This window comes from Ooceraea biroi, chromosome 7 (assembly GCF_003672135.1).
Source record: "Ooceraea biroi isolate clonal line C1 chromosome 7, Obir_v5.4, whole genome shotgun sequence".
NCBI lineage: Eukaryota > Metazoa > Arthropoda > Insecta > Hymenoptera > Formicidae > Ooceraea > Ooceraea biroi.
Window position 1 is genome coordinate 1,438,922 of NC_039512.1, and position 24,549 is coordinate 1,463,470.

The 24,549-nt window shown below is 42.3% G+C and overlaps 4 protein-coding genes across 19 annotated transcripts in view; 3 read left to right on the top strand and 1 right to left on the bottom strand.

Moving 5' to 3' along the window:
• LOC105277711 (collagen alpha chain CG42342) overlaps positions 1-11,540 on the top strand; it is a 135,110-nt gene extending 123,570 nt beyond the window's left edge. For 4 of the 10 annotated variants that reach the window (XM_011336285.3, XM_011336295.3, XM_011336289.3 and 1 more), the window contains 7 exons: positions 5,140-5,166; positions 5,400-5,453; positions 6,056-6,082; positions 7,444-7,479; positions 8,756-8,890; positions 9,460-9,709; positions 10,470-11,540. In XM_011336285.3, the coding sequence (XP_011334587.1) occupies positions 5,140-5,166; positions 5,400-5,453; positions 6,056-6,082; positions 7,444-7,479; positions 8,756-8,890; positions 9,460-9,585 (405 nt within the window). In that variant the 3' untranslated portion in view covers positions 9,586-9,709; positions 10,470-11,540. Of the gene's footprint in view, positions 1-5,139; positions 5,167-5,399; positions 5,454-6,055; positions 6,083-7,443; positions 7,480-8,755; positions 8,891-9,459; positions 9,729-10,469 lie in introns of all 10 variants that reach the window. The other 6 variants (XM_011336286.3, XM_011336287.3, XM_011336292.3 and 3 more) reach the window with 6 other exon arrangements.
• Positions 11,541-12,285: 745 nt separating this feature from the next.
• Positions 12,286-14,086, bottom strand: LOC105277713 (putative peptidyl-tRNA hydrolase PTRHD1). 5 transcript variants are annotated; one of them, XM_011336298.3, is made up of 4 exons: positions 13,936-14,086; positions 13,773-13,846; positions 12,793-12,979; positions 12,286-12,501 (listed from the first exon to the last, which is right to left on the bottom strand). In XM_011336298.3, the coding sequence occupies exons 3-4, from the start codon at positions 12,976-12,978 to the stop codon at positions 12,328-12,330; spliced, it is 360 nt and encodes a 119-aa protein (XP_011334600.1). In that variant the 5' UTR covers position 12,979; positions 13,773-13,846; positions 13,936-14,086; the 3' UTR covers positions 12,286-12,327. The 5 variants fall into 5 exon arrangements, with proteins under 5 accessions (XP_011334600.1, XP_019886676.1, XP_011334601.1 ...); XM_020031117.2 differs by having other exon boundaries at positions 12,793-13,689; XM_011336299.3 differs by having other exon boundaries at positions 13,987-14,085.
• A 536-nt stretch (positions 14,087-14,622) lies between these two features.
• LOC105277708 (peroxiredoxin 1) lies at positions 14,623-19,190 on the top strand. Its single transcript, XM_011336283.3, has 4 exons — positions 14,623-14,769; positions 17,749-17,897; positions 18,212-18,520; positions 18,837-19,190. Exons 2-4 carry the CDS (start codon positions 17,764-17,766, stop codon positions 18,979-18,981), a joined length of 588 nt encoding a protein of 195 aa, XP_011334585.1. The 5' UTR covers positions 14,623-14,769; positions 17,749-17,763; the 3' UTR covers positions 18,982-19,190.
• A 91-nt stretch (positions 19,191-19,281) lies between these two features.
• Positions 19,282-24,155, top strand: LOC105277706 (synaptic vesicle glycoprotein 2B). 3 transcript variants are annotated; one of them, XM_011336282.3, is made up of 8 exons: positions 19,282-20,472; positions 20,841-20,962; positions 21,434-21,672; positions 22,130-22,305; positions 22,399-22,634; positions 23,186-23,345; positions 23,470-23,585; positions 23,656-23,807. In XM_011336282.3, the coding sequence occupies exons 1-8, from the start codon at positions 20,312-20,314 to the stop codon at positions 23,712-23,714; spliced, it is 1,269 nt and encodes a 422-aa protein (XP_011334584.1). In that variant the 5' UTR covers positions 19,282-20,311; the 3' UTR covers positions 23,715-23,807. The 3 variants fall into 3 exon arrangements, with proteins under 3 accessions (XP_011334584.1, XP_019886705.1, XP_019886706.1); XM_020031146.1 differs by having other exon boundaries at positions 23,470-24,155; XM_020031147.2 differs by lacking the exon at positions 19,282-20,472 and having other exon boundaries at positions 20,727-20,962; positions 23,470-24,155.
• The last annotated feature ends 394 nt before the right edge of the window (positions 24,156-24,549 follow it).

Consider the following 24,549-nt stretch of genomic DNA (forward strand, 5'->3'; position numbering starts at 1 on the left):
GGGGCGAAGAAAAAATCACGGAATGCGTATCTATTTTAACGAGATCTTCGAGATTTGTTCTTACTGATGACTTCAAGTAGAGGTAAACTGTGCGCTCGCTCGGTCGTGTGTGACTCGTGCTCGATTCGCGCATCACGCATCATCACCATCCGTCCTCTTTACTTATTCCACGTGTCGGCTGACAGATTAGTTGCTCATGCCGATCGAGAACAGGCGACACGCGAGTGCTCGGAATTGGATGAGTCTAGAAGAAACAAACTTCACCGTCCCGCTAAATTTTGTATCGTCAGCGTATACGAGAAAATATACAAACTCTATTCTCTCTGCACGAGACGTTAATATGTAAGAAAAGCGCCTGATCTTATCGACTGAAAGGTAGCACTTTGTTGTACCATTTACGGTATACCAGAGTAGAGGATATGTTGGATCATTCTGTCACAAATCATGCGAAATGTTCGGTATCAGATCGAGCAGGTGCAGATTAATCCATGATAATTCCGCGATATTTTATCCTTGAATCATATTCTGCAAACTCAGATAAAGATTCGCGACTCTGACTACAGAAGTGTTTTTTTTATTCAAGATTGAATATTTTTATGTAAAATGAAACGTTGTTTAAGGAATACAGAAAAATACATTAAAAATTACGAAACGAAAGTTTAATCACTAATTACAAGAGAGAGAGAGAGAGAGAGAGGCGCGTATTGAAAATTAAGGGCTTAACTCTTACGAGGGAATCAATCTTGAGAAACAATTTTTAGCTTGTCCTTCGACAAGATCTACTTTTCCGTTGTATCTCTTCTCAGACTAATTCAGTCGGCTTGTACTTAACGAAAACTCGCTCTCGCAGTCTCGCATTTGCCGTCACCTAATAACTCCAGCCATTTATCATAATTTCTCTTTGTTCTGTACTCCTTCGTAGCATTTCAGTCGCATTTCACGAACCGTCACGCTCCGTACGTCGGAATTATCTCGGGAAAGATTGCGTGAGATATAAAGAAAGAAAAAAAAACTATGGCTACTAAGGCTTCTGATCACTGCAATTATACTAAATTACGGCATCCATAAAGCGAGAAGCCAGTAATTTTGTCTTGCGCTGTAAATAAAAGTAAACAAGAATTAATTTACATCGACGTGTACCGCAATCGAATTTTTCATGATCGCTCTTTACGGGCATTAGTATGGCTTTATCAAACACTCTGATAACATTTTCCATCTTCGCTGCTCGATTCGCTGCGCGATTTGAGTAACACACACAGAGAGAAAGAGAGGGAACGCGCCGTTTAATAATTAAATTCGCTAAAAGCGGCTTTTCTCTCGCGGTGCAGCTGGATGCGTTTTAAATCATCGCTCAGCGCTTGCATAAAGCTTGCATAAAGAAGCAGCAGCCGAGGTCTGGCAAGAGAGAATGAGGGAGAAAGGTCGGTGTGTATTCGCCCACTTACATTCGGCCAGGACCTTTTACGAGAGTCGTGGGAAACGTTGGCGGTATCGTGCATGAGTATCGGTCGCGAGAAAATTTCGCGTTCGCCGAACAGTAGTAAAACCGTTTCTGGGGCTGGCCGCGAATAACAAGCAGATGTAATATTCGCCTCCCTTTCTCTCCGCCCGGCCTCGGCTTTTCCGCCGCCGCGTGCGCTATTCCGTTCGGGTGCACTGCCGTGCTATCATCGATAGAAAGTTCGCGATAGGGAGCTTCGAATGGGAAACACACGTGTGCGACGCTTACATCGATGAGGAAATCCCAACGCGACCCTTTTCTCGCCATTCAATTAAACAGACGCCGACTGAGCGTCCATGTGATGCCGAATGAATTTTCACGCACAAGGATCGAGCGTTTCTCGACGAGGAGCCTCCGCAACGAGGTTCCTTTTACGAGGATAATGCAAAGCCTGGGAAATCCGGAGGAATCTTGATATCGTGAGTTATAATCTTCGTGCTGACTCGGAGAGGGTCGATCTATCGACCCCCGCGCGATTTTACCTACTTATACCTGCAGTATAAGTTGTAATTATCGAAGGATAACCACTTGGCCTAAGAAAAGGAAGAATCTTTCTTATCCGAAGTACAACGAGATGCCGATAGCGAAGCATCTTCAAAGGCGATCTCGCAGTATCTGGGAGAGAGTGCTAAAGGTACTAACTATTCCTCGCGGTGGATGGGCGGCCGGTGCGTATTCGACCGCACGGAAATTACTTTGAGCAACTTGAGCTGTTCTTGCCAGCTCTGGAAGCTTGCGAGCTAAGTAAATTGAAAATCTTGCATTCGTGAGTAGCTAAAAAGTCGCGTCATTGATAATTATTATAATAATCACAGAAATTTGTGTCAGGAGAAAAAGAGAGAACGAGGGAGGGAGAGCTCGATATACCGAGTTGTTCAGACGAACTTCCGTCGACTACGCACCGTCATCCTGAACGACTAAACCCGGGCGAGACGAGAAAAGTACGAGAGAACGTACACGAAGAATCGCGAATCGAATGTACAGTGTAGAATAGCGACGGCGACGCTTGAGCTGTGCGCCATCACAATCGATGTATCGGATTACGAGCGACGCCGACACACTTATTCCTCTGTACACCCCGAAACAATAAACTACCGCAGATTTAGCATTAAGAGGATAACTGGACGCGAGGGAGCGCAAGAGCGGAACGTAGCTACGTTCGACGACACCGACGGCTCCATTCGCCGGCAATTCTCCTCCCGTGCGAGTGAAGTGTACGACGCCCACATGCACACATACACGAATCATATACACGAACACGTGCATACACACAGAGAACACATACACATACACACACGAAGGAACATTTGCGTGGCGAGAAACGCGAAGCGCAGCCGCGCGATGATGCATAAATCGAGATATGTATATATAAATACACGGGATGTTCCTCGATCTCTTGTCGACGGATACTCGGAGCCTCTTCAGGGTGCCGGAGAGAAAGAGAGAACAGAGTTTTCCTCCTTTTACTAGATAGCTTCGCTCGCGAATGTCTTATCGTTATCTCGTTACGGTCGGGTTGGGGTTCCGGACGGAAACATCTATAATTATCGATCCGGTCGGTCGTCTTTATATCAATTCTATTTTATCGCCAGCGAAATTTCAATAACGAGATATTCGCGTGCGCAAGAGTAGCCGTTAAAAGAGGTGCTCGGCACGGCGCCTCGAAGAAATCTCGAGTCTGCCGATGAAACGCGAGAACGCCCTGTATAGCCATTTGTATGTGTATGTCTGTAAATGTAAGTACAAGTAAGGAGTGCATATACACACGTACCTGCGTGTCGTATGCAGGTATATATATATACACACACAGTCTGTCACGAGCCGTATCTGGAGAGAGCGTTTTCCTACGGTTCCTTTCGTTCACGAAAGAATCGTAGAACCATCCGACCATCTTTCTCAACGGAGATTCGACAAAGAGTCTAATTAGCAAAGTTCTCTCCAATTTTAATCCAGGATTAAAGAGCTCTCCGAAATTAACTTCATGAGTGTAAAAACGAGTCTTGCGCTTTAACGAGAATGTAATTTAAGTTTTCGCCCGTCGAAATATTTGACTTGAAACTTCCGTTGGGCGAAGGGTTCAGTTTTGGGTTCTCGCGAAGAAAAGAAATATGCGGTAGCCCTGAGACGACACTCTGTGTGCATATGTATGTGTGTGTAGTATATATATATATATATATATATATACATATATATATACATACACAAATCCCACGCGTGTGTGTGCGTGCGTTAATCGTTAAGGCGGCGCTCTCCTCTTAAGCCGATCAAGCCTAAGGCGAACCTAATCGAATGCGTATGTGAATACCGACTCTAACAACAGTTTTGTTTTACATTGTCCCGATTAATAAACAGAATGTGCATGTGCCTGTGTCCTTTGCTTCTAAAACCGCCTAATACCAGATTAATGCTTACACCGAGGTAATATCCAGTTAACCACGATCTCACCTTGCCGCTTTTTGCATTGTGCTCCGACTGTTTGCGACCCGGCTATCGGATAACGACTTTTGCTCACCTTGCGCTCTGCTGGTATCTTCCTCTGTGCATCTGCATCTGTCGCAAGTTGCAAGTCAATGGAAAAGATAAAGAAAAGATTATAAAGACGATGGAAAGAGAGACAACCAAAAATTAACACGTGTTAATTTGCTGCGACCACGACGGTGGCGTTAATCGCCGGATCGCTCGATGCCGGCGATTAATCTCGCTGCCTTAGAAGTAAGCTCGAGAAAAAAAAGAACAGAAAGGAAAAGAATGAAGACGCGACAAGCGTCTCGACGCTTCGATACGAAGTACGCTCGTTCTATTTTTTTTTCTTCCCCTCTCAACTTTGCTCAAGCTCCTGCTCTACCTTCCGCGAAGCCGTCCGCCCTCGATTGTCGGTCCGCCTCGCTCTCGGGATTAATTTTGATAATACGAAAGGGGACGAGGATTATCTCGCGAAGATGGGTCGAAGATGAGTTTCGCAGTTGAAGCACTCGAGCAGCGGAACAGAAGCTAAACGGCTCTAATTCATTTACGCGCCGGCCGAGTTTTATTCGCGGAAGAAATGTTTGCGCACCGCTTCAAGGCTGAAAAGTATTGCTCGGAACGTTCTCTCTATTTAGAAATGATGTACAAATCCGCCGTTACACCTCAAATATTTGCAGAGGCTGGGATGCTCATCGTAAAACGAAAGATACGGAATCCGATGGTACGGAATTTCATTACGAATTGATCGAATCCTCGGTCAGTATCTCCACCGACGCATCAGGCGCGCGATATAACGCGAGCTATAATTTAATTTGAAAATCTCGTGCGAGTTCCGTGGAACTTCATCGCGCGTCGGAAAGTTGCGAGATCGCGGAGCTGCAGCCTGATATATTTATATACCGAAACACACGGCGGCACTGTGCAAATAATTCTTCTCCGTTCGCCGGCTAACTTCCAACCGTTTCCCCGGCACGAGCAGATCAACGCGACAATCGAATTTACGAGAACGATCCTGGAACACTCTCGAGGGCGCAACGACGGCGTGAAAAGGGCGTCTCTAATGATAAAAGATATATACGACGTAGCTTTAAGTCGCTGTCGACAATATTACTCGCTCGTTATATCGATGGACTGTACGCCGTGTATCTGACAAGGTTTCCTCTACCTTTCAGGGAGTACCAGGATTAGACGGCATGAAGGTGAGCGATCCACGGGATGACCCCGTTTTCACTATATAGATTAGCCCTCCTTACTTGGTACGCGCTCCATTTCTATTCTCATCGATATCATCTCGGCATCTCGTTCGCGATCGATCCGAAATGTAATCGTCGAAATTAGATCGAGTCGTGAAATGAGCGCGCGCGCGTCTCTTCCTCCTTGGCGTGCAACAACGAGCGAGCCGAACCTCCGTCAAGTTTCTTCGTGCTTTCAGGGTGCGCAGGGCGAGCCAGGGACGAAGGGAGAAAGGGGAGATCCGGGATTGCCTGTAAGTCCTACGTTTCATCAAGTATTTATTACGCCGTCGAATCCGATCCGCCTAACGCGCGCGATATCATCCACGTTCGATATGTATATGTATATACGTACTCACCGCTCGGGTACTTCGAGATTTACCCCCGGTGATAATTCCGCGGCAATCTTGCTCTTTATCAAAAAATAAGTTTTTGATTTAGCGGTGAGATACGAGATGCTCTCCAGATAAATATTTCAAATTCTCCGGCGGATTTTAAAGTCGACAGATTCCACCGATAAACCTGTCGACGACTGAATCTGGCAAATAAAGTTTCTGTTAAAACATCTCGCGAATAGTGACACGTTACTTGGCGGATTGCCTTCTCTCTCAACGCGATTCAGTCGAATTTCAATCTCGAAAGCGGTCGATCGCGATCTCCCGATACTCTAGTTTCCATCCGTCCGTGATCTCTCTCTCTCTGGGTTGCCGCTTTCCGAAATCGTCGTCCGACGACGGCTCGTGTCGGAATCGAGTCATGTCTGAGCGACGCGTCGAGTCAACCTGCTGACTCGATTACACCTCGCCGTCGCCCGACGTCGAGAGACGCTAACGAGTCGATCTGTGTTTGTCCTCAGGGTACCGACGGGATTCCCGGCCACGAGGTACAGTTGGCTTTCGATTATCGCTCGTCCTCCGGCGCGACTGCGACACAGTCTGACACGGTCTGACCAGCCCGGGGTAACGACGACACATTCCGCCTGATCTACCCCGGGGACTGTCTCAAAAAAAAAAGATCGAAAGAATAAAACCCCCTTTTTTTCTTTTCTCCGTCCGATTTCAAAGAGAACGGACCAGCGTCTTGCGCCTTTCTCCCTCTTTCGTTCGGAATCCATTCTCGCAAGTTTTCATTTTCCAAAATGCTTGAATTTGGGCGATCTGAAGTACTGCTTGCTCGATGCAACGATCAGATTTCTACGTTTATGATTTAATATTACTATTTTTAGTGATATTTGATATTTTGCAAAAAAACGCTACGTTATTTTATCTGTAACATTTGGATGCGCGCAATGCCGCGCGTTATTGGGCGTGCAAATAGTTGTTGACCGTTTTAAGACCGTGGTAAGATTTCCATACGCTTCTTCGGCATGTAATCAAGTTAGAGGGTCGCTCGATCAAAATTTATGGTCGAATTATAACGGAGGGGGAAACGCGCAACTCCCTCGTGCTTCTCTCTGGAGTGTCCGGAAGGATGCTCGAGCAGTGCTCGTGTGACCGCTCAATGCACACCAATGCGAGAGCGTATAAACGGCTCTCGTATGTACTCTCGAATGCACAGGGAGGTATTTGAAGGAGGAACATACGACAGCTATATTACGAGCAGCGCGTACATGCGTGCGAGCCACATATCTGCTTTTTATTCAAGTCTGTCGCGACACTCTTGTCTCTTTTCTCCTTTTAAAGAACGGAAAAGATAACTGTACTAATACATCGGGAAACTAAAAAGTCTTTAACATTTCGTTCTAACATTTTTCTTTCAAGTATCTTTCAAGCTATGTTGGAATAATGCGAAAAAAAAACTTAATTTACATAAATTACTAATGCAATTTTAACAATATCTTGGTTGCTCAGAAACTTGCACTGAATCCTTCAATGTGGTTTCGAAACGGAGAACTGTTTCTCTTTCTCTCGCGTACCGCTGCCGTTTATTGACATCGAATATTCTCGGTTTATTGACGCTCTCGTATCTCGCTTCGGAGGCAAGAGCAATAACCAAGTGATCCACTCGAAATGCCGTCCCGTCCCGCGAATCGATAGCCCTCGCGCACGGCTGGCGGTTGATGGTAGCGGGAAAGCTATCTCCACAGATCGATATGCGACATCGTGGTCACACGCGGTACCCTTCTCGAGCCCCCTTCCGAGCAGGGAAACGCTTTCTGGGACGACCGTGCGTCTCGCGCGCGCGCGTAAACGACGGCCAACGTTTACCGAATAAATTCCTTTTGACCGTGTTCACCAATTCCAGGGACCGAAGGGAGAGAAAGGTGCCAAAGGCGAATCTGTGAGTATTGACTTAATTGGAGTATTCACGTTAGCGAAGCGCGAAGCTTTCCGCCGCGCTCAGCCGGTTGAGAGCGATCCACGTAATAAACTACCCTTCTCTCTCGCGGGGATGCGAAAGTGGATGGCGGGGGTGGCGGGTAGCTCACGACGTTTCATGTTGTTTGTCGAATGAAATATAACCGACGGCGGCGCCGTCAGATGCGGCTCGGTGCTCCATCGATGATCGGTACACACGTCCTGAGGAGTTAGCGAGAGGCATTAAGTCGATTAGTTCGGCTTACAGCAAAGTCACCGGTTCGAGACGACGAACTGACGACGTGGAGGCAAAATTAATTACGTCGTTAGCTCCGTAACGTCGGAGACTTCGCTTGATTAACTCGACTCGCATACCGTTAAATGACACTTTACGTCAAGCCGGAAAGCGGAATTGATAGAGCGCGGGTGAAACGCACATCAAGCTGCCGAAGTTTAATGTCAAACAGCTGGATCACCCGCTCGCAAAATCGTCGCACCGCCGCGCGGCGCGGCGCGATTCGTCCTTTCGCATCCCCGCGTTTATCTTTCATCGACGATTAATGCTGCAAGCACGTCAGGCACCCCTTCGTGCCGCCGACGTCGCCCATCGACGAGGAGACTGCGAGATCTCGCAGAAGCTACAAAATCACGAACGCTAACTGAAGAAGCTCTCTCGTACAGGACAAACACGAGAAAACGTCCTCACTACACACGTACCTACGCACACACACACACGCCTCCTTTCATGAAGTTCCACACGGTTCCCCATGAGACTAAGACACGTTACATATATATTTGTGTGTATATATATGCTGCCACCACCGTTCCGTGAAAGCGCATAATATTAGAGGCGCGAATCATGTTAGATATATTAGAGATATTAGACGCTCGAGGAACGAAGCGCCAAGTCGAGAGCGCCGTCGCGTCGCTTACCCCGGAAGATCATCTTATCGGAAGATCTTATCACTGATGACGAGGAAGGATCAATGCCGGTGATCCAGCAAGTCGCGATCAGTTACATCTAGAGTTAGCTCGATCGACCGTGACTCGCGCTAATTGTCATTGCGGTCCGCTAATTAACCGCGACGCGCGCTCTCCCTTTGCGATTCACGCTCGTCGAGGTATTCTGTGCACCGATCGATCAAGTATTATAATGCATAATCCAACGATACTGTGCCTGGCCTTACTTGCACGTCGCGAACTTGCATCGGGCATTTCGCGCTGTCAGGGTAGATGATGCATTTCGCGTGTGCGCACAGGGACCCCCGGGTAAACGCGGCAGGAAAGGCGACAAAGGCAACAAGGGAGATCAAGGTGTTCCGGGATTGGATGCACCATGTCCGTTGGGACCAGACGGACTTCCTTTGCCGGGCTGCGGCTGGAGGCCACCGCAGGTAACCGATAACTTTATCTTGTTTCCGAGTTTGCAAACAAAAAAGATTGCGGGAATAGAAATTATGTCATGGCTCATTTTGAAGTTAATCCCGAATTATATTGAAATAAGCTGACTAAACAAATTAAAGTTAAAGAAGACAAAAAGGTACCTTTGGTATCTTTGGTAGAATTATCAATTCTTTTCTAATTCTGCCGGTGTATAATTTACATTGTAAAAAATTATCGAAGAAATATCTGCACGTATAAATCGACAAATTAATTTTTGATAGAAAGAAAAAAAACGCATAAGAATTCTATCAAATAATCACCAATCTCTCGGCAAGAAACCGAAAGGAGAAAGGAATGAGAAAATGTGTCACGAATTTTTTAAGCGTCTATCTGAAATTTTGTACGGATACATCAATCCTTATAAAATCGGTACTTTCTTTTATATTGGAAAGGCGGATTCTTTGCACATTATCACGAAGATCGTAGGTCGTAATTAATCTATTAACACCATGCGAAATACGAAAGTGGGATAAAAAGAAGTAGCAGTTTGGGGCTCGGTTGGATTGTCGTGTGTGCTTAGCAGGACATCACGAGCACGTCCTCGCCGGCGATGGAGGGTCCCGAACCCGCGGAGACGGATTACGAGGAGCCGGAGGACGAGTACGACGACTATACGGACCCGAACGGGAACCTAGCCGAGCAATAATGCTCGTTTTTGTGCGCTGCCCTAATCACTACCGACAACTACCGCTACCAACACCACCAACATCACCACCACCGCTACCCTCATCACTCGTCTCACCCCGTTCTCCCAAACTAACGTGGTCCCGGTAAATTGCAAGCCCCGTGGTAATACTAACGTCTCTCGCATGATATCGACGTGGCTGATCTCGCATCAAACTTTACTCCGATGCTTCCTAATGCATCTTAATTGCTTCTTAATGCGTCATCTTTGTTGGCTGTTGACCCCAAAATGAGGCACTGCTTTGTAACGGAGTATATAAATTATAATATATAGGATCATCGCGTTCTTACAATTTCTTCTATTTTTTTACATATAAATAGATCAAACCACATGCTATATTAATATATCCGTGAAATTCTACATTGCATGCATTAGTCTTTAAAATCGACACTTTGGATTTCTAATTCCACAATTTAGAAATACAAGTAATTATATATTTGATAAACTTGCAGCATGTGAACTTTTAGATTCTGAAAATTAGAAATGTCTGATGATCTAATAATTAGATGTCTATAATCGATAGAAAGTTGTGAATAAAAACATTTAGGAAACCACATACGCTGAGTAAACATATCATTAACATCCTCAATATCTTTCTCAAAATTATCGTTGTCCATATACCCATCCGCTTGCTTTCTTATCATTTCTTTCCTCCGCACAGCGATATTATTCTCTAAGCTAGCGATATTCTCGCGGTACGAAATCTAATGCAACTTCTGCGAATCTACTGTCCATTGGAATGATTCGCATCAGAAATGATCCCATCAGAAATACACGAGCTTGCTTGTGAATTTGCGAGGAAACGATTTTAACAATCAATAACGCCTTTCCATTTTGCCTTGCAGCCGAGAAGCAACATCTTGCGCCAATGGTTGGAAGAGGAGGAGGAAGAGGAAGAGGAGGACGGGCGGCAGTGATGTTGCAAGGACAATAGCGCATTTTTCATAAGGACTTCTGTGTATATCCTCCCGTTCCCGCCTTCGTCTCGTTACGACGACCGCGTTACAACAAAAAAAATATATATATATACATATATACATATTATTATATATATGCCAAAATAATCATCTTGCCATCGAGTGTTGTAAATATGTGTACTTACAGTGTTTAGCGTCCGCAGTGCGTGTACATAAATAATTAGAGCTTACTGCGAATCTATACGATCGTGTTCCGACGAGACATCGTCGCCTCATGTACGGTTTGCCTGTAAACGTCGCACATATGCAGACACACACAAGTATACGGTGATCGATCCGCAATCGACGCTTCCAGTACCACCACAGTGCACGGCTTGTCCGCTGCGTGAGAGAGCGAGAAAATCTAGGAGATTCGGCGACTCTGTCCAAACCATCATTAGGATTGCGGAGGCTATTGGGAGTAAGCGAACGAAGTAATCCCGGAAAAGTTCCAAACGAAGTGCGCGAGGGACGTTTCGGACGAGAGTTTCGCGACGGTGAGAAGAGAGTTGCGAGAGGTACGCGTTCGCTCGTTGAGCCCTCAACACCCTTCTACGAGTGGATTGTGCCACCGAAGGACATTCTCCGCAGATTCTGGAGCGAGGCACAGGCGAGGAAGGGAAAAAAACATCGTCGATGGATTAGTTTCTTAGCTGAAGCGCGTGCTCGAAATTTTTCTGCGAGCGTTTCTCCTCGCGCGAGAATCTGCAAGAATCGTATCGCTGCGCGACACATACACGTGTACAGAGATCTTTGGGGAAATTCCTTAAAACTGTGTGTGTGTATACCCACCGCCCCTTGTTTGCCGTAGCAAGCAAGATTTGTTTGCGCCGAAATCGCCTATCAGCTGATCCTACGATAAAGACGGCTAATCCGTACCTGTGAGAAAGAACGATCTTCGCGATACTAAAAGCTGTAGGAGGAAGGTAGACTCGCGCGTAGACGCTCGCCAAAAAAAAAGACACTTTTTGATACGACTAGTTGATTAGTGGCGCGCACCCCGCGTTACTTTTGTCTAGATTAGAACCGCTACTACACGCTAGTTGGTAACGAAACAAAGAGAAATATACCGTGCGCAGCTTGTCGATACCACCGCGGTATCGTGAAACGAATCAGTAAGTGTGTATCTTCTCGACGTCAGAAATAACGGAGCACCGCGCGCGCGACGGGTTATTCTCTCTTTTATCTTGTCGCGGACATTTGTAGCTGGTCCCTTGCACACAAATATTTTCCGCTCGCGAAAAAGGAAAAGCAGATAAGGGGAAAGGATGGGAAAGATAAAAGAGCCGAGGCGTTACTCGTGGGAGTGTCGGACAGTCAGACGCTATGTTCGAAGGACGCATATAGAGCGGCTTATCTGAGATGCATTCATCTTTTCTTTTTTTTTCATTTTTCTCGCAGAAGCAAGATAAAATGCAAGTATTACATACTGACGTTCCTCCAAAGTTTTGCATTTATTTCACGCGAACGCTTATATTTGTACCGTTTATTAATCCCCTCAGTATCATCACAGATTTTTTATTTTAGTACTTTTCTTTCCAATTTAAATTATATAATGCAGGTGTCTTGTGCATTTTATTGACATTCAAAATTCTTTAGAATATTTATTTATTCTTATATGAATGATTTACTCGGCTGCACTTTTCAAGAATGGCACTGAGAGGATTAATTTCAAGTCCATGTAGAAAAAGTAATACGAGACAGATTGTCTTTTTATAAAGGTATTTAATGTCACTTACATGCGCTGTTACATCTTGAGTAATTTATACTTTTTAAAATACGACTGCACCTTGTCCTTAGGGTAGGGCTTCGTTACCAGACACGTCGCGACGTTCTCGGGCTGTTCTATCCACATTTTATGCTGAATGTCGTCTGCTTTCAGTTTCGAACACAGCGTCTGCAGGCTGGCTTCGTCGGTGGCCTGTTATTCACATTCGTCACTGTTCTCTCGCTACATTATATACTTTATCGTTGTACAAAAATGTATTTATTTCGACGAACGATGAAAAATGAAGTAGCAATTCACTATTACTCGGATAAACGAATATTAATGGACTCTATATAGCAATAATCCAGCTACGCGGAGCGGAAAATCAGACAATACTTCGACTCGATCCTCATATCAATCCTTACGTGCATTGTGCGTTATAAAACATAATTAACGTAGCCAGTATAAAACATGACTAACGCGTACAAATCAAGTGATACTCACTTCGAGCACAACCTTGTGCATATTGTCTAAATCGGCGAGATAGGTCTGCGTGTCGGCGTCATTGTAAAAGAGATGAATAACAGCGGTGCACGCGTGACACGCCTGGGCGATCACCGCGCCTAACGGCCACCCCATCGTTCTCGAGAGATCTCCCCGCACCACCACGTACTGAACTATCCCGGACATTCTGGCGAGAAAGATCGCCGTCTAGATTCGCTTCGTACAATTCTACGTGAAGGCAAGATTTTCCGAGGAAAATCGGGACGAACGAGAAATCTCTCCCTTACTCTCTCGTTTCGACGATTACTCGCCCGCGTTCGTTAATGCTTAAGATATGTCTCACCCCCCCCCCTCCCCCAGATTTCGATAATTAGTAAGTGCCAAAAAATATATTATATTCGTACGGATTACATCCTGTATGTATGTATAGGATGCAACGCATACACGCTCACACATACACGCGCGCATACACACACATGCACACTCTCCAATATTATTTATATATCAAAATTTTGTATCTTGCCCGTGGTATCAGCTCGGCGTGAACGCGCTCGCTACAGGCGTCGTTCCTTCGATGTTGCGGCACACGCAAGATGTATTATTTATACAAATTGTTGTTATTAAAGACAAATAACGCAGAAATAATTAGCACGTACGGAACATTATGGTTTACGGTGTGTAACGACGTTTATTTATTCCCAACCCAGAAAAATCACTTTAACGTTCGTGAAAATCTATTTTTTTGCTATATATACACTATATTCTATGTAAAATACTTGTGATTAAACCAAGCTGTATTCGAAATACGTTAATATACATGACAAAACTATGGAAAAGACCAGTTGTTCGTCAGTTATTTAGATGCACTTTGCCAAAGACTTTATTGCGCATGGCATTCTGTAGATTATGGGGAATACGATAATCTGGATATAGATTATTCAGAACCAATTAATTTGTTAGTAATTTGCAGATCAATTTACCTTTTCAGTGATAACTTTTCAGATAACGATGACTCCGGATATGACAGTGTCCGCTGAGAGGTTAACTGTCGTTCCTGTAAAAGAAATACACAAAAGAAACTTCCTATATAATTAAGCTACAAATATAACATTCATAATTACTAAAATATATAAAAAATAATACATGTATCAAATAAAATCCGGTTTATCCGATTAATTTCGGAGCAAACGTTACCAATTGCTCGCAACACTCGCGGTCACAATTCCGCCTGTTCCACGTTTTCTGCAAACGTCAGTGCAGCCATCCTGAGATAAGGTATGCCACAGCTGACCTGCTGTTGAGTCGCACTACTACGCGAGTTTCAATCGGAGACGGTGGAGGCTCGTAGCGGAGTCTTTTGGAATTAATTGGACGCCTACGGAATGGCAACCCGTCATGTAGTTTTAACAGCGGATTGTCATACCGTAATCCAACTTTCGATTATAGTCGCTACAAAAATTTATCTTTAAAAAAAGATCGTTCCAAGGAACTTTATTACACTTCAAGGAACTCATTATGAATCGTCACTATATTTTATTAAAAAGCGTGATAACTGCGAGCTTCCTTCGTCCAAAATATATTTTTATAATAGAAATTTTATCATATTTTTCCTAATATTTTAAAAAATTTTATAATACAATGTACGCATCATCAAATTATTAACATTATACAATATATTTTGAATATCTGCCAATTGCTGCCAAAGGCTAGACCAGTCCCGCCGAATTCCCTAGGCAGGACGGTCCTAAAGTTTCCGGCGAAGCCCTTTGTCTCGTAGTTATCCACTCGACCGACAGGTATCGTGGCACTCCGGATTATCCCCCGCGTTCAACTTCAACCGCTATACATATATATGTAACGGTCGATATTAAGAGCTTCTCCGCGAACCGGTCACCGGCTAGTTCCCATTCTCTTCCCGTCGTTGTTGCGTCTCTCGCACCGTCGACCGCAGTCTTCTACGAAGTCAGTTGAATCGAGGTAATAATATCTCATATTATTAATCCCTGTCAAAAGTTCACTCGCTTTCGCATTTTTGGCTGCGATTCTCGCGACCAAATCGTTACAATCGTTGCGCAATTGTCGCGAACAAAAGCCGCGTCGACGATCGACGTTCCCTCGTCGCACTTTTTGTTCGCCAACGGCCGAAATCTGTCGGCTACGCTTATCGGACGACGCCCCGACGAGCCCGATCCCGCGTACGAAGGACTCTTGAACACGAATTACGTAATTTGGAAATCCCGCTCGTGAGTAGTTGAGCCGTCTTTGTGACCCGCTCTATTTTTCGAGAACAAAAGACGGAATAAGAGAGAGAGAGAAAATTTGAGAAAGCCGAACTCGTAACCGCGGATACGTGTTTGCCGGTTGTGTGGTTGTGATCGTAAGGAATTTCGAGTCACGGCGTTAAAACCGATTTCAAGTCTCATGGTCCGCGGCGCGATAATTGCGCTTCCGCAGAGATAACGACGGGGAAATTACACGAAATTGTGATTTTCCGAAAGAATCCTCGCTGTTAAATAGCGTTAGAAAGAATTAGTTTATTAAAGAAATTTAAATGAAACAAGGATCTATATGCTGCTCTTTCTATGGTTAATTTTATTCAGAATATTTTTCAAATAAATTAAATTAAGTACAGTTGTAATAAAGTAAATTTCTGTCAACTAAGGTCTCCCTAGTATAAATATGTCCTGATTAATGTAAATTAATTATTCTGTAAAAGGATATCTTCTTTGTCTGGAGCTGGTTTCTCTTGAAAGTTTTGCTAACTTTGTTAATTATATTTCTTTTGTAAAGATATTCATCTTTATGAGACAATTGTCTGTTGTAAAAAAGAGACAATTGTAATCGCGACCTTGATTCGAAATTTCTATCTTATCTCATTGAGAGAAATTTCCGCAATCGATTATTCATAACATTACGCAAATTAATGCAACTTGACGTTGACTCATTTTAACATACGGCACGACATTACATTTGCACTCGTTAACACTCGTTGCGTATGTATTTATGCGCAATAATCTTTGCCGGCTAATGTCGAGCAAATTACCGCGGAAATTTATGAGCAATTTTATTGTTCTGCCGTGCGATTTTCGGCATGAATATTCTCAACATGTTATTTTGCTCGTTGATCCGTGACATTGATCTATTCAAACGAAAATCTAACCGTCTTAGAAATAAGCCAATCCGTTATAAACACATACACAGCGCTTGAAGGGTAATAATCCAGACTTTGATTCTAAATATAATCAAGAAAATCACGAGCCTCGCGTTATGCTCGGAATATTTCCCGAAACATGAAATAAGTCCGTAATTTTTATAATATTAATTATTTATATCCATGTTCATATTTAGCGCAAATTTAATTTATTTCGATATAACAATATTGCAGATAAATTAAATTATAAGCGGAAATACGAATTTTAATACAACAATACTGCAAGTAAATTATAAGCGAAAATACGAATTTTAATATAACAATACTGCAGATAAATTATAAGCGAAAATACGAATTGGAACGTCGCAAATAAATCTCCTCTTTTTGTTTTTTATCTATTTTTAAATTGAAAAAGAAGAGAACGTAGTTACTGCAAGGTTACTGTCATTACTAGGTGTACATTATAGCCGGAATTACGAACTTGGAATGGAATTCTCTAACAAGAATGACTCCGTTATTCGCGTTCACGTTTCACGTCGTTCGCGAAATTATGCAGTCTTTTTTTTCCTCGTCTACGCGCGAAACCTCGGCCCAAGTTTTGTCTCGATTCCTTTGTACGTGGTTTCTTTCTTCCGTTTTCATGTTTGAAACCTTGGTGTATACCTGATTGACCATTGCGTAATCCGAGATCCCACCTGGTATTCCTGTTCAATCAGTTCCTCCTCTCCGTTCGTCCTTCCGAGTCTTCGGGGACATACCGGATCTAAATTTCTGTGGAATGCGTTATCTATTCATTCGAATCGTATCGCGTTAGTCCTCGAGATATCATCTTGCGATTAGAAAATTATATAAATTTTAATCAACACATTTATGAATAAAATGAATGTTAATTAAGATCATCGCACCGCGTTTGCGAAATTATCACATCATCGACTTGGTGTGGATAAATTGATAAAATACGAGATGTTCAGCGTTAAAATAAATCAACTTTTGTAATTAATTTCGTAGTGTCATTTCTGGTGCGGCCTTTAACGCGGATTTTATCAAATTGCGGATTTAATAACACTTCGTTGATTTTGAATACATTATTAATTCTCGCATTTCACCAACTTTCTTCGATTATATTATTTCTTATTCATGGTACATATTTCAATATTTATTGGCTCGTTAGGCCGACATCATCTGCCGCAGATAATGACGCACGTGTTACGTGTGCGAATTCGATGTATGGCGAATCGATACGCCAAACACGCGTCGATCTTTACACAAGTTATCGCTGAATAAATATTTAGTTATTGATGATACTTCGAAAAGAGAGCTTATCGCGACGATCTACTTGCGCTAAGTGCTGATTTAATATTGCCACGAATTGTTTAATCATTCATGCACTTTTCATTGATAGAATTTAGATGTTTCTTATAGTTCATAAATTTTTAGTTTCGAAATTGATTTTAGTACTAATTGTGAACTAAAATTAACTGAAATCAGATTAAGGAGAAATATTTGAACTAATAATTAGAAACTGAAACTGTTTCAGAATATTCTTACAATATTATATACATGTTCTTCTACAACTCGTATATAAGCGTATATATATAAATGTTGTTGTTGAAAAGTATTCTGAAAGAAACGGACTGCAAAGACATAACGATATCAACATTTACATTTCATGTAACGCTAAAGCGTCTATTTTATTTATCCTCGATTAATAATTTAAAAATAGGTCACACGCAAATGCGCGCTATTGTAACGTTACCGTATATGATTCATAGAACTGTATAGTTCGTCTATATTTCCGTTTACAGCAAACAGTAGCGATCATGCCAGTGCCCCAGCTCCAGAAACCGGCGCCCGCTTTCTCCGGCACCGCTGTTGTCAATGGTCAATTCAAGGATATCAAACTCTCCGATTACAAGGGCAAATATGTTGTTCTCTTCTTCTATCCATTGGACTTGTAAGTACTCTTGCCATATATATATAGTCATAAGATACTCGAACGGGTACATAATTGTTTAACGTATTTAATAAAAATTTAATAAAAAGAAATTGATTTTTGACGAAGAAATATATTTGAACTCTAAACTCTACTTGAGCTTGAATTAAGACATTTGCCTGTATGAAGCATGTAAGAAATATGGTGTTAAGTTTTCTTGAAGATCAACTGATTATGCTTGAAGATAATTTTGAATTTTGAATAAATGAGAAAGATAAGTCACGCGCGTATTGTGTAATTGTATATAACTGATGTACCGTCTCCTCTTGTTGCAGCACTTTCGTTTGCCCGACTGAGATCATTGCTTTCTCCGATCGCGTGAAGGAGTTCAAAGATATCGGCTGCGAGGTGATCGCTGCGTCGACGGACTCGCACTTCTCCCACCTCGCGTGGGTGAACACGGCCCGCAAGCAGGGCGGTCTCGGCGAGATGAACATTCCTCTCCTCGCGGACAAGAGCTTCAAGATCTCTCGCGACTACGGCGTGCTCGACGAGGAGTCGGGAATTCCTTTCCGCGGACTCTTTATCATCGACGATAAACAGAACTTGCGCCAAGTTACCATCAATGACTTGCCCGTGGGAAGGTAAGGTCTTCCTCCGGGTCAATGTTAAAATTATTCAGTTAAATTTCTGTCTGAGTTTGTTGTCTGCGCGACAAAATGCCGCACAGTGTGGATTCTCCCAAGACTGGCAATTAAAGTTTGGCATTTCTTTTATCTAGCGCATTGGGCGTCGATTAATCCTTGGTGCGCGATAACGCTGAATGCAGTCTTTGTATAATAATAATAACGTAATACAATAATAGCGGCAGACAGACATTAAGATAGCTTACGACATCGGCTTGCCCGGTTGCGCAAAGTCGTTACGTTCGCAACGTTATCGCGATATTACTAATTTCAGATCCGTGGACGAAACGCTGCGTCTGGTCCAAGCATTCCAGTACACCGACAAGCACGGCGAGGTGTGTCCGGCCGGCTGGAAACCCGGCAAGAAGGCCATGAAGCCCGACGTCGCCGGCTCGAAAGAATACTTCAAGGATCAATAGACAATAAGATATCGAATAATATGTCTCTCCTCGTGCATCCTGTTGAGTACACTCGTTTGCGTGTTTTATACTCTCTCTCGCCGTGTAATCTGCAGTTTGATACGTACGTTACTCCTGTGTGTTTACTTAGCGTAGCTGGGTATACATATGTATCGCGACCAATCAGTATGAAGCACTTGTCTTTAGTTTAATAAACGGATTTATTTTCTACATGTTCATCCATTTATTACCGCTCCACGTGAAATACCAGTCCAACACTCCGCTGACACGCACGTACTACCGATAGGGATCAGCGATAATCGGCAGCGATAGGAACGTCGAGATTGGGAAATAGCTGAGCTCAGCGCCTCGAAAATCTCGATATCGTGCGATCGAATTCCGCGCAAAGTTCAGCAGTTTCAATTCGTCGGAAATGTCACATTAATCTCCCGTTTCCCGTTCAGCGTATCCCGTTAGCATATCCTGTACGCAACGTACTATAACTGACGATTTAGTACAAAGACCAAGGGCGTGTTTCTTGGACAAACGAATTACAGAGCAAACTTCATTTTGCCCTTTGCCTACATTTGACTTGATAACCTGCCGCGCTTGGTGGATTATTTGCGCACTCGCGATAAAATAGCGCCGCTATCTTTTCATGTGGCATGAGCGACGACTGCGAGACCGCAATAGCGGAAGCAGGTGAGCAGCGAAATTATTTACGCTGAACAAATGTTGGTTGGTTGTACGGTAACAATATTTGCAGACGGTATTACCGTTGACATGCGTTACACCACGTGTCAGCGTTACATGATAAATAATATATCTGTATAATTGGAGATATAAATTCCTTGAAGTTTTCAAATATCCAAACAAATGTTCAAATACGCGATCGCGTACTTGAAGATTACCAAATCCGAATACTCTCGATGCATGTGCAGGATGGGGTATTTGGCATTACTTCGTCGTCACGCTGTGCGGCTTGCTATCGCTCGCGGAAGCAAGCACTTCTCTAACTGTTCCCATCGTGGCACCGTTGATAGCGTGCGACTTCAAGCTCAGTAGGGAGCAAGCCACTGTGGCAGTCGCTACTTCCAGCTTCGGTATACCAGAAAGTGTAACCTGCTGTATGAAATACCAAGTTACATTAATTTGATCCGATCAGAATTAAATGAATTGCTGTTGTTTTATATATATGTAATTAATATACAAAGAATAGCAAATATATTTCTTTTTTAAATATAATAGATAATTGTCTACACGTGCAAAAAATTAAATTGCATCTTCGAATGTAGATTAAGAATCATTATATTAATTCATTATGCTATAATGGTATTTATATTGCATAGGAATGGCAGTAGGCGCATTCCTGTTCGGATCTATATCGGACACTGCCGGACGTAAAAAATTGATCCCAATTACTATAGGCATCGTGTTTTGCGCCTCGGTTAGCTTGTCCTTCGCGCAAACTAACTTTCTGATAAACTTATCGGTATTCGTGTTAGGACTCGGGTAAGTCTTCATCTTTTTATAATGACCGTAAGGGACGCGAAAACAATCGATGTCGAATTTAGAAACTTATTCACAAGGACGAGACTAATCGGTGAAATTAAATGCAGCATATTTTTACGCGATTAAAAAATATTTTTTAAAGATATAATATTTAGTATCTTGTATAATATGATATATATTATATAATATAAATAATATATATTTATGCTTTTATTAAAAAATAATAATTGTGCTATTGACTGTAAAAGCGAAAATATTGCGAAAGTATGTAAAAGTATAAATCACGTAGGAATCATTTATTATTAAATTTGTATTCATCTAATTAGTGGTAATTACGTTATCATCTGACGTTTAATTGATGTTTGTAGAGTGGCCGGTAACAACATCGTCCTGAGAGTGTATCTAATCGAAAGCCTACCAATGAGAAAGAAAGGAGCATGCTTAGCTATAATCGATACGTTTTGGGTGTTTGGTTACTTAGCAGCATTAGGTAACTGGTTACTTTAAATTTCAAACAAAATCCTGTAATACTTATTTGAGTTCAACATCGTATTCCTTGATCATTAAATATGACTTATATATTCTTTTGTTAAATATTCTTAATTTCTAAAAAATTAGTACAAAGATTTTTAAATTGCAGAATATAATCTTAGCGTTACAAATATAATAAAATTGTTGAAGCTTCTATTGTAAATTAATAATTTATAATTAAATCATTAATTCATTATACAGTTTATATATTATATAGTCTTCAGAATATATTATTTTATTTTACTATCTTTTATATTTAATTAATACTCTAACTAGAAGTATCTATAATGACTCGTTTTACATTTTAATAAAATATTCTGTATAATAAAATATTTATAATCTATAATAAAATATTTTAATAAAGTCAATTTTTAAAGAAAGCAGAATATCAATAATAAATTTATGTTTGTTCAATGTAATTTTCGGAAAGGTGTCTCCTGGTCCTTGATGCCGTCCATCATACGCATGTTGGGCAGACAATTCCGACCGAGTTCCTGGCGAGTTCTCTCCGCTCTCTGCGGCGTTCCTAGCCTGGTGATCGCCTGCGCCTCGGGCCTCCTGCCGTCGAGTCCTCGACACTCCTTGTATCGTCGTCGACCGAGACAAACTCTCGCGTTGCTTCAACAGATGTACGCCATCAATAATTCGAAACACGCCGATACCTATCCGGTACGGCGACTCACAATGCACTCCATTGAACATTTTGCTGTTTCCTTGTTTAATTTAATATTTATCTACTGTCCATGTATCTTGGGCTAAACACACTAAACGCGTCGTCATGTGTGTGTAAATTAACAAGAAGTTTCTGTAAAGAAAAACATATTTTTGTAAATCTAATTTATAAAAAAAAAGTGAAAAGCGGTATATGTATGACAAATATGAAGCAAAATTTAATAGATGATCGGAAATTAATAATCACAGTTAGGGGAAGATTACTGACACGAAGAGATTCGTGCATTTTTAATTAAATAAAAAAAGAGACATTTTAATAATTAATTACATTCATGAAATGGATATTTTAAAAAATCTATTTTCTTAATTTTCGTGTCAGTATCTCGGTGCGTACATTTGTCTTGTCTCCATTGTACTTTGTTCATCTTCTCTGAGGCTGTTTCTCATAATTTAGATTACGGACTTCAGGAATCTAGAAGGCTGCGTGCGTTCGGACGACGAAATGGACGATAATAGCGGCATTCTGATGTACTTCAAGAAAACTTGGGAGCGGGTCCACAAGGTGTACAGACCTCCGTACCGTCGTGTGACATTGTGTGGGACATTAGCGTGCCTTCTACATTTTCCCGGGTAATAAAGGAAGTTTTTCCGTAAGCTCGCTCGCATCCGCTCGTCGATCACGTTCTCGCGCGAAGATATATAATCACCGGGATAACGTTTAAGATTCGCTTGGCTCGCTCTGTGGAATACGCACGTGCTCCAGGAAATGGACCACGTCGCGAGCGGAAACGGCACGTGCAACGTCAACATCCAGAATGTGGCATTAGGCTTTCTGCGAAGCTGCGACGAGGTGGATGATGCTCGCTTCGAATTGCTGTTGCTAGTGTCGCTGGGCTATCTGCTGGGAGAGACGTTGCTCGTTATCGGAATCGATGTAGTTGGCAGGAAATCGTACTTAGGTAAGCAGCTAAATGACTGGCAAGAGTCACTATTAATTATGTAATACCTTGGGAGATATTTATAATAATTTGAGATAAGATAATAATTTGGGAAATGTACTCGATAGTAATACAGATAGTAACATTTTGTATTCATTATGTTTCGTAGGAAGAATATATTTAGTGATATTTTAATTTAATTTAATTTTTTAATACTGTGCGATTTTTACCTGAAATATTGTTTTTTACTAAAATTTCTATAGCTTCTCAAAAGAGATATAATTAATATCTCTATAATCTCAAGAAATACAAATATAATATCTCTTTTATATATTATAAATATAAATAAAATTATAAATGTAAGAGATATATTTAATGTCTCTTGAACATATAGGAATTTTAGAAGAAACTATTTCTATAAATAAAATATAATTAATATCTTTTGAAATTATAGAAATGTTCGGAAAATGTTTCAAATAAAAATCGTATATTAAGTTTCCACATTTTTGGGAACATCAATGTGACACTTCCAATGTTTATTAAAGGATTTTTCCTGTTTTGATCGCTTTTAGTATCTTCGGGATTGGCGGGCAGCGTGGCCTCGCTCGTGCTTATTTTTCGGGTGCATCATACGATCCGTGTCGTGGTCTCGTCAATGTTTCTGGCCGCTTACGCTATCGGACGCACGACGACGTGCGTCCTGCTGCTGGAGAATTATCCCACCGCTCTGAGGTAGGTCGTGCAAAACGGAATGGCCGGCCGGTTCGGCTAATCTTAGATCATCAGACGCATTTTCAGGAATCAAATATTTTTGGACGTAGCGCATAAAACTCGAGATTTATGGTACTGGTTACAGAGGCACGGCGATGGGTCTCACAAGGATACTTCCTCACTTAGCGGTCTTCATGCTGCAGTTCTACTTGTGGACGACCTGCTTGCTAAGCATAATCGTCGCATCTGCTGCCCTGATGGGTAATCAACGTCCTGACGTGACAATTGTCATCCGATCGATTACTATCGCTAAATATCAAACATCTCATAGGTGCGGCCCTCGTGATGCTACCAGTGCCCGATTTAACCGGGTTACCGATGAAGGAGTAATTTGTGATCTCTTGAGTGCGATGTCCGTGACACGATCGAGAGACACGCGTATGCTCCACTTCTTGCAAATTAAAACGCGACTGTATTTTTCTCGAATAAAATTCTATTTTAAACGTACACTTCCCTTCCCCTTACCGACGTCCATCAACGTGGACACTTGGTAAATTAGAGCTATTTTTACGAATCCGTTAAAAAAAGATTGAGGTATCCAGGAGTTTACGATCCACTAGGAATCGAGGTGTCAGCTCAACATTTGTCAACCAGAATCTGAGAAGAGGAAGTTGCCTACTTTGCCTCATCTGTTCCTCGCATGAGTTCGCTTATCTTTGTACCTGAATGTTCTAGCAAGCTTGTTATCTCTTTACTTCAAATACAAATCGTATTTAAACTAAGCTTTACATGACATAAATAATGCGTTTCCAAATTATAAAATAGAAACATTCGTCCTTTAAATTTTTAATCTATTTCAATTGCAATCTCACAAATTCATCTTCTTCACAAATTCGCTTCATGAATGACGGACTTGCTTCGTCACTACTGCATCTCGTTTTTCAGTCATTCAGTAGCACAAGGTCCGCAGTATAATGTGAGCTTGATTCTTCGCGGTCGCAGGGCTCTCCGGCAGAAAATATCGCGCTGCAAAAGTAGCACGACGAGTTGGAGCTTTATGATCGGTAGCGTCGTTCCGCGACGCTTATAAATAAGGGCCGAGCGGACGCGGACGCGTCTTCCCGCCGCCTTCCCGTCTATTTTCGCCGGGAACAGGAAGAACGCCCGCTCGCGCGAGCACTCGCGCATGCCCGCGCATCTCTTGGACGCGAGAGACTCTCGTCTC

Bases quoted from the DNA above. Each gene is read 5' to 3' on its own strand.
- LOC105277708 (XM_011336283.3), top strand. From the start codon at position 17,764: ATGCCAGTGCCCCAGCTCCAGAAACCGGCGCCCGCTTTCTCCGGCACC. The intron at 17,898-18,211 runs GTAAGTACTCTT...CTCTTGTTGCAG, and splicing joins TTCTTCTATCCATTGGACTT to CACTTTCGTTTGCCCGACTG. The intron at 18,521-18,836 runs GTAAGGTCTTCC...TACTAATTTCAG, and splicing joins AATGACTTGCCCGTGGGAAG to ATCCGTGGACGAAACGCTGC.
- LOC105277713 (XM_011336298.3), bottom strand. From the start codon at position 12,978: ATGTCCGGGATAGTTCAGTACGTGGTGGTGCGGGGAGATCTCTCGAGA. The intron at 12,502-12,792 runs GTGAGTATCACT...TGTGAATAACAG, and splicing joins TGCACAAGGTTGTGCTCGAA to GCCACCGACGAAGCCAGCCT.
- LOC105277706 (XM_020031146.1), top strand. From the start codon at position 20,312: ATGGCAGTAGGCGCATTCCTGTTCGGATCTATATCGGACACTGCCGGA. The intron at 20,473-20,840 runs GTAAGTCTTCAT...TGATGTTTGTAG, and splicing joins GTATTCGTGTTAGGACTCGG to AGTGGCCGGTAACAACATCG. The intron at 22,635-23,185 runs GTAAGCAGCTAA...GATCGCTTTTAG, and splicing joins TGGCAGGAAATCGTACTTAG to TATCTTCGGGATTGGCGGGC.